This window comes from Syngnathus typhle, linkage group LG6, assembly GCF_033458585.1.
Source record: "Syngnathus typhle isolate RoL2023-S1 ecotype Sweden linkage group LG6, RoL_Styp_1.0, whole genome shotgun sequence".
NCBI classification, from domain to species: Eukaryota; Metazoa; Chordata; class Actinopteri; order Syngnathiformes; family Syngnathidae; genus Syngnathus; species Syngnathus typhle.
The window spans coordinates 13,796,610-13,803,998 of NC_083743.1; the positions used below are offsets into that span (position 1 = coordinate 13,796,610).

General features: G+C 42.5%; 2 protein-coding genes across 5 annotated transcripts; one reads left to right on the forward strand and one right to left on the reverse strand.

The window, feature by feature from the left end:
• Positions 1 to 888: 888 nt before the first annotated feature.
• kbtbd3 (kelch repeat and BTB (POZ) domain containing 3) lies at positions 889 to 4,566 on the forward strand. Of its 2 annotated transcripts, XM_061281468.1 has the most exons (10): positions 889 to 1,257; positions 1,524 to 1,726; positions 1,808 to 1,973; positions 2,146 to 2,328; positions 2,398 to 2,571; positions 2,674 to 2,961; positions 3,292 to 3,534; positions 3,620 to 3,910; positions 3,998 to 4,147; positions 4,293 to 4,566. In XM_061281468.1, exons 2-10 carry the CDS (start codon positions 1,524 to 1,526, stop codon positions 4,413 to 4,415), a joined length of 1,821 nt encoding a protein of 606 aa, XP_061137452.1. In that variant the 5' UTR covers positions 889 to 1,257; the 3' UTR covers positions 4,416 to 4,566. The 2 variants fall into 2 exon arrangements, with proteins under 2 accessions (XP_061137452.1, XP_061137450.1); XM_061281466.1 differs by lacking the exon at positions 889 to 1,257 and having other exon boundaries at positions 1,268 to 1,726.
• Positions 4,567 to 5,846: 1,280 nt separating this feature from the next.
• LOC133155859 (sarcolipin) lies at positions 5,847 to 7,064 on the reverse strand. Of its 3 annotated transcripts, none has more exons than XM_061281471.1 (2): positions 6,834 to 7,064; positions 5,847 to 6,458 (listed from the first exon to the last, which is right to left on the reverse strand). In XM_061281471.1, exon 2 carries the CDS (start codon positions 6,406 to 6,408, stop codon positions 6,313 to 6,315), a length of 96 nt encoding a protein of 31 aa, XP_061137455.1. In that variant the 5' UTR covers positions 6,409 to 6,458; positions 6,834 to 7,064; the 3' UTR covers positions 5,847 to 6,312. The 3 variants fall into 3 exon arrangements, with proteins under 3 accessions (XP_061137455.1, XP_061137454.1, XP_061137453.1); XM_061281470.1 differs by having other exon boundaries at positions 5,847 to 6,525; positions 6,834 to 7,040; XM_061281469.1 differs by having other exon boundaries at positions 5,847 to 6,461; positions 6,834 to 7,018.
• Between the last annotated feature and the right edge of the window lie 325 nt (positions 7,065 to 7,389).

Consider the following 7,389-nt stretch of genomic DNA (forward strand, 5'->3'; position numbering starts at 1 on the left):
GTGATTGCTTACAGTGATGCCCTTGCAGTTATTAGGTGGTCTCATTAGATCAATAACCTTTAAAGGTCAGTAAATATTGACTTGATTTAAAATTAACACTGCAAGCCGCTGCAAGTTATTCGATCATATTTGGTGCCCTGCATACCGCTTACCCAACCACACGTTGGGCTTCCCAGTAAGACAGCGACATCAAGCGGAGACAAATTGCAATGCGCCACAATGTCAGTAGTCTCATCCTGATGTAATTTGCAATATTCGAATCTGCTTGATTCATTGATTTTAGGTGTGGATTTCCACAATCATTGTTTACTAATTTTCAGGGGCTGTTACTAGTAGAAAGATATTAGAAAGATAATAAATGTGTTTTTTAAATAAGCTAGTTTATTATTACATTTATTTATTGGAAAACTAGGAAAGTAATATGGCCACAAGAATTACCTGTAAAGTATGCGTTTATTTATATGTATCTTGTATCTGTGCTCAATTAATTTTAGTTGTGGTGGTTGAACTATTTAAAAATGTATCAGGTATGCGTAGCAAAAAAAAAGAAAAGCCACCAGAAAAAAAGTGTGTATCAAATTGGAAGTACAGTAGCTCTCAGTTTTAGAAGTTGTTGAACCACTATACAAAGTAAACGAGATGTTGAAGTTCCAATATAAAAAGATTAGCACCCAATATTCAATCTGCTTCTATATATGTACTTTAAAAGCGTCTTCGTCTGACAATTTTTATATTTATTTGATATTTTCAGTTGTTTTGTATTTTTATTTTATGTTTTTGAAAAGCGCATTGTTGCCTCGAAAATATTAAAGTAGAAACAAAAAGACGTATCACAATTCTTGAAATATTTTGTAGTTTTGTACAAGTGCTTGGGGAAATTCTAATGAATATTGTTGTGTAATCGTGATTATTAATGCACACTCGTAGAAGTTAGTTTAACTATCTTTAACATTATATGCACAGTATTTTTTCTTAACATTTTATTCTCCAAGTTTTCGCACGATTTCCGATTTAAAAATCAACCAAGAGAACTACAGTTCCCTTTAGTCGTTGCGCTTACTTCCGCCTGAAACAAACCATACATGCACGGATATAATCTAAATCTTTAAAAACTCGTTGGATTTTCAATCAGTATTGTGTATAACGTTAAAATTTACATTCGACTTTGATTTCGCAGCGACAAGCAATTCATAGTATTTCAGACTTCTCGTACCATATCTACCTTCCCGGAAGCACGGGAGCGCTATCCATGGTGCTGTAAGTAGAATCCGTGTTACCTGTGCTAAGTGAAGCGTTTACAAGCGTCATGTCATATACAATAATACGTTCAAATTGAGATTTGTTTTACCTATGTGGCCCATCGGTAGTCACAATTTTGGTGCTTCTATTAGGCTTAGTGTACTGCACACTATTTATTGCACCGAGGTATAGGCATTACCAAAATAATACAACACATTTACTTGCTTAAAAATCCCACCCGTCATTTATTCCTTCTCTTTTTTGATGGGTGCTCACTGCTCAAGATGGCTGAGGAAAAAGAGTCCTGCAACAAGATCCGAGAGGGTCACACCTTGCTGCAGGTGTCCAACACACATGGACTTCAGTTGCTGGGTCTACTCAGGTCATTTCGGGAGCGAGGCCTACTGTTCGATTTCACCATAAAAGTCCAGGAACATATTTTCCCCTGTCATCGCTGTGTTCTTGCTGCATGCAGTGATTTCTTCAGGTCTCGATTTCTTTCTATCTGTACATTTTTTGGAGAGAATATTGTGTAATAATTTGTAAGTTTTCTTTTCTTTTTCTTCAGGGCCATGTTTGAAGCAGCTATGCGAGAACGTGACGATGGTTCTGTAACATTGTGTAACCAGTGTCCGGTTGTGGTGGAGTCCTTCCTGGATTTTGCCTACTCTGGTGAAATTCTTATCACAGAAGGGAACGTAGACTCTCTGTTTCAACTTGCCTCCTTTTTGCAGGTAGAAACACATGGCTCTGCAGCCACACATCTATTTGACTCTTTTCTCATTCTTCTTGTTCCTATGGTATTGGCTCAAATTAATTGATATTTATTATTTACTCGATTGTACATGATATTGTACATTGAGTTAAAAGGAAATGTTATTTACTTGGTGTTGTTGGTGTCTTCAGGTGTCAGTTCTATCCAGAGCCTGTAGTGACTTCTTGTTAGGAACGATAGATCTTGGTAACTGCCTGTCACTTTTGGCCCTTGCTGAAGCATATGGCTCAGCCTCCCTCCTCCGAAGTGCCACCGACTTTGTGGTTCAAAACTTCCAAGCCCTTTCTGACACACAAGAATTCCTGGACATGCAGGTGCCAGTCAGCCGTCAACACACGTTCCTTTCTAATGGCAGCTTCTAAAACCGGTTCCAAACATTGTAGGTGAATGTGTTGGAGGAGTGCCTCAGGTCAGATGCCCTCTGTGTGGCCAGTGAGGAGGCTGTGGTCATGTCACTTCTAAAATGGATCCGCCATGACCTTCTCGGAAGACAGAAGCTGCTACCCACATTGCTATCTCTAACGAGACTTCACCAGCTACCGCCACATGCATTTCAGGTATTCACACAGTCAATGTCAGCTGCAAAGAGATTCACACATTGTTGGTGGCGTTATATTTTCATCTCAATTCATCCTCAAATTTCTTTTCTTTTCTGTAAGTCTCTTCGTGATTCAGATCTGCTGAGCGGCAATCATTCCTGTATGGCTCTGATCTCCGAGGCTCGGAGCAGACAAAGTCAGCACAGTGGATTGTTCACCGATGCCAGACCTGCCACCACACAGAGCTACATTTATATCCACAAGACGGAGGAGAACGGAGTTGTCCGCCACTCTTTCTGCTACTGTTTGGAAACAGACCGGTGGACGGAGCTTGAATTCAACCAGGAGGATGGAACAAACAAAATGCCAGATCTGCCAGGCTCCCATCTGACTAGCTATGCTGAGAAGGTACAACATGTGATTGCACGAATCATGTATACACTGCCACAACTCCTACACAGTTTAATCAAATCCAATAGTGGGCCTGCAGCAGTTTTATCTGGGAAATATATTGCGTAACAATCAAGTAGGTTATTTTTAGAATCAATTTCTCTTCCTTTGACAATGTTATAAAACGCAAAGAGTCTCACTTGCCAGCTCCATGGCCATCTGAGAGTTCATGGTGTGCTCAGTTCTATCCAATACAAGCCAATTAGCACAATGACCAAAAAAAAAAAAAAAAAGAAGCAAATGAACTTGGAATGCTTCCCTTCCCCTCTTCCTTCAATTGCCCACAAGATGTTTATCACTGGAGGTTGCCGTGGAAACTGTTACCGGGCAGTACGAATCCACGTGGCGGAGCCTTCCCATGATGCTACCGATGAGGTGTGGTGCTTCTCCCCTGTAACAAGAACCTGCACACCTGCTCCAGCGATGCCGAAACCCCGAACCATGCACACAGCAGTGGTCTGTCTGGACCGAGTTTATGTCATTGGAGGGCGGACGAAGGGACACAGAGGGGCTGCTCCCGGTCTGCTAGAGGTGTGTTTGTGTACTTTTTTTTTTTTTTTTAGATGTATGTCTAAGTTAGAAAATTTGTTGGCAGTACAACACGTTATATGTTCAGGTGGACTATTATGACCCATTGGCCAAGAGCTGGTTCTCAGTCAGTCCTCTGCCAACTGCAATCTTCTATCCTGAGGCCAGTGCTTGTGGCAGCGTTATCTACACACTGGGGTCGGAGGTGGAGATAACCGACTCCTTCAATCCCTCACTTGACTGTTTCTTCAGCTATGATGCCCAACAGGACCAGTGGTGTCGCCTGGTGGCAGAGTTTGGCCAGTTTTTCCATGCAACGCTGGTAAAGGCTGTCTCAATTCATAAAACACTGCACCTCTGTGACCTGTCCACTTACAAGGTGAACACACAAAAAATAGACCGATTCAACAAACAAATGTTTGATGTAAGATTTTCCTGATCACATATGACACGTATCATCCTGCAGGTGTACAGTTTCTGTCCAGAGACTTGTGTGTGGAAAGGAGAGGGATCATTTGAGTGTGCGGGGTTCAATGCTGGAGCAGTTGGTATACGAGACAAAATATACATTTTAGGTGGTGATTATTCCCCTGATGAGATTACAGATGAAGTCCAGGTAACATCTACATTTTTTTAATTTTCCCTTCATATTGCTCACGTTAGCCTCTGGTCATGTGACAAAGATGTGACACAGAGCAAATTTGTCCATTTTGCAGATCGAGTGACTATAATTTGATAACTTTGCATATTTCCTTTGTTAGGTGTATCACAGTGACAGGAGTCAATGGGAGGAAGTGGCGCCCATGCCCAGAGCTCTGACTGAATTCCATTGCCAGAGCATCAGTTTCAACAGACACACTAACCCGTGGAGTGATATAGAATGATGTACACAGGTGGCAAGTTGAAGGAAAGTAAATTCCAACTGCAAATTTTCAGATTCAATCACCAAAAAATTACTATATAACACAATGCATTATTTTATTTATCATTTTTATTTATTATTTATATAGCAGAGGGACCTCTTTTTATATGTACAGAGTTCAAGAGTTCAAGAGTTCAAGAGTTTTTTTATTCGCCATGTTTGAGCGTGCCAAACAAGGAATTTGACTTCGGTAGAAACACACCCTCTGTTCAACATTTAGGTGACTAACAACATTCAGGACATGTGAATAATGCAAAAACAGTGTAGACAAATTCAAGAAGGTGTGAGGAGCAGGATGTTATTGCACAGTAATGTCTCTGAGACTCTATGAGTGGTGTGAGTTCATCAGAGCAACAGCCTGGGGGAAGAAGCTGTCTCTGTGTCTGCTGGTTTTGGCGTACCGAGCTCTATAACGCCGTCCGGAGGGGAGTAGTTCAAACAGACTGCAACCCGGGTGAGAAGGGTCTGTAGAGATGTTCCTTGCCCGATTCCTGGTCCTGGACAGGTACAAGTCTTGGATAGATGGGAGGTTGATTCCAATGATCTTTTCTGCAGTTCTGATTGTCCGTTGTAGTCTGTGCTTGTCTTGTTTGGAGGCCGATCCAAACCAGACAGTGATGGAGGTGCAGAGGACAGACTGGATGATGGCAGTGTAGAAGGTCTTCAGAAGCTCTCGCGGCAGGTTGAACTTCTTGAGCTGTCTCAGGAAGTACAGCCTCTGCTGGGCCTTCTTCCGGACAGAGTCTATGTGGCCGGTCCATTTCAGGTCCCGAGAGATTGTGGTTCCCAGGAACTTGAAGGTGTCTGTGGAAAGAATAGTATTACTGCGGATAGTGAGGGGTAAAAGTGGTGAAGGGTCTCGCCTGAAATCCACTGTCATCTCCACGGTCTTGAGCGGGTTCAGCTCCAGATGGTTTTGACTGCACCAGTGGACCAGCCGCTCCACCTCCTGTCTGTACGCAGTCTCATCACCGTCCTGGATCAGTCCGATGAGAGTGGTGTCGTCTGCATACTTCAGGAGCTTCACACGAGAGTCACCTGAGGAGAAATCATTGGTGTAGAGGGAGAAGAGCAGTGGGGAGAGGACGCACCCCTGAGGGGCTCCAGTGTTGGTGGTCCGGGTGTCAGATGTGATGCCCCCCAGCCTCACACGCTGTCTCCTGTTGGTCAGGAAGCTGGTGATCCACTGACAGGTGGAGGCAGGCACCGCAAGCTGGATGAGCTTCTGTTGGAGGATGTCAGGGGCGATGGTGTTGAACGCCGAGCTGAAGTCCACGAACAGGATCCTGGCGTACGTTCCTGGGGTGTCCAGGTGGTGCAGGATGTAGTGCAGTCCCATGTTGACCGTACAGAGGCTGACAGCAATATTTTGTGTGCAAAAAAACAACTAGAGTCATGCAAATAGAGAATTTATTCTGCGAGAAGTCAACAATAATTTAAATATTTGATTCAATTACACACAAATTACTTAGATACAGAATTAAAGAGCGTACAGACTCAAACATAATAGCATGTGCGAGTGCATAAAGTGTCATCTTGCATTGTTTGAAAACAAGAGTGGAGAGATTTGCACGGTGCAGCAGATCTGTGTTAGGTTTCTGTTTTTTTTCTGTTAACATTTTCCTCTTTTCTGGGAACCCCCTTTTTGATTTTGATCCAAGAGCGGGATTTCAAAAAAGTGTAGCTCTAAATCCCACATTAGTTTACCTTGGTAACAGCATTAAAATCACACCATTTCCATAGACGAAAACACTAAAACTGAAATCTGACCTAAAATAGCCGAAGAAACCATGCAGACTCCATTAAATGTCTCCCATCTCCTCTCGGAGGAGATGGGAGGAATGTTCATGTTCCGCATGTTAGTCCTGATATGTTTTCACCAACAGCCACATCAAGAGAACGGTGATTAAGACGATCATGAAGTTGAGGAAGAGTTCCTGCACCGAGCGATCCATGGCCGCTTTCCAAAAAGGCAGTGTAGGGGACAATGGCGATGAGGCGGCAGCTGCTGAAGGGAGTACACACGGCAAAAGGAAGATTTTGTCACAAAGTTTTGGTGTCCAACCCCCCACCTGAGACAAGCAAACAAGGAGATTTGCATGAAAGGCAAGGCAGCTTTTTTGATTTAGCATATTGCATTCCCAATGTAACTCAGTTCACATAATTCAGAGTATCTATATAAAGAACTAAAGGCATGTAAAAGCAAAGTACAAGGTACAATAGCTTGCTATAAGACTGTATGCACAATTGCCGTAAAGATATACTGTAGATTAATATTAAGTTGTGGTCACCTGTCATTAAAAATTTCAGATAATATTTATTCAAATTAACAAGGAAAGAGATTTTCTTGCATCCTTTCAGGCCTCAACTGGATTATTACCTTTTCCTTTATGTCATGTGCTCCAGTAGAGTTTTTTTTTTTTTGTTGGTCTTGATTTGCAAAAATCCAAACTGTCTATAGTCTGCAAATGTCTTCTTTGATTTGCTTCCCTCCGTGTCGAGCTTCAGCTTTCTACGCTGACCGGGGACCTGGCCTGCCCCTAAAGTAGTCAACCTCAGTGGACCGCCCATGGCTCACATGCAAACATAATGATGTCACCTACACTATTTAAGTGAACAAACCAATCAAGTGTTTTATTTTCCACAATCTGGTCCACGGCACATAGCCGTAGAGAGTCTCTCTCCCACTGTCTGGGTTATTTATAGCACATTATTGCAAATATGAGGTGGCTTACAATTGCTCCAAATACAATGCATGCATCGTCTCATGGATGGAGGAATCTGTAACAGTATCGGGTGTGAGGCGATGCACAAGATGAATAATGCAGTCAGCTTTTCAAAATGTAACATTGGAGGCTCAGATTCAAGTCCAACTGAAGCTGCAATTTATCATTATGACATGTCCTGTAACCAAAGCTGGTATTGCTTGTTTTTCT

Bases quoted from the DNA above. Each gene is read 5' to 3' on its own strand.
- LOC133155859 (XM_061281471.1), bottom strand. From the start codon at position 6,408: ATGGATCGCTCGGTGCAGGAACTCTTCCTCAACTTCATGATCGTCTTA.
- kbtbd3 (XM_061281468.1), top strand. From the start codon at position 1,524: ATGGCTGAGGAAAAAGAGTCCTGCAACAAGATCCGAGAGGGTCACACC. The intron at 2,962-3,291 runs GTACAACATGTG...ATTGCCCACAAG, and splicing joins TGACTAGCTATGCTGAGAAG to ATGTTTATCACTGGAGGTTG. The intron at 4,148-4,292 runs GTAACATCTACA...TTCCTTTGTTAG, and splicing joins AGATTACAGATGAAGTCCAG to GTGTATCACAGTGACAGGAG.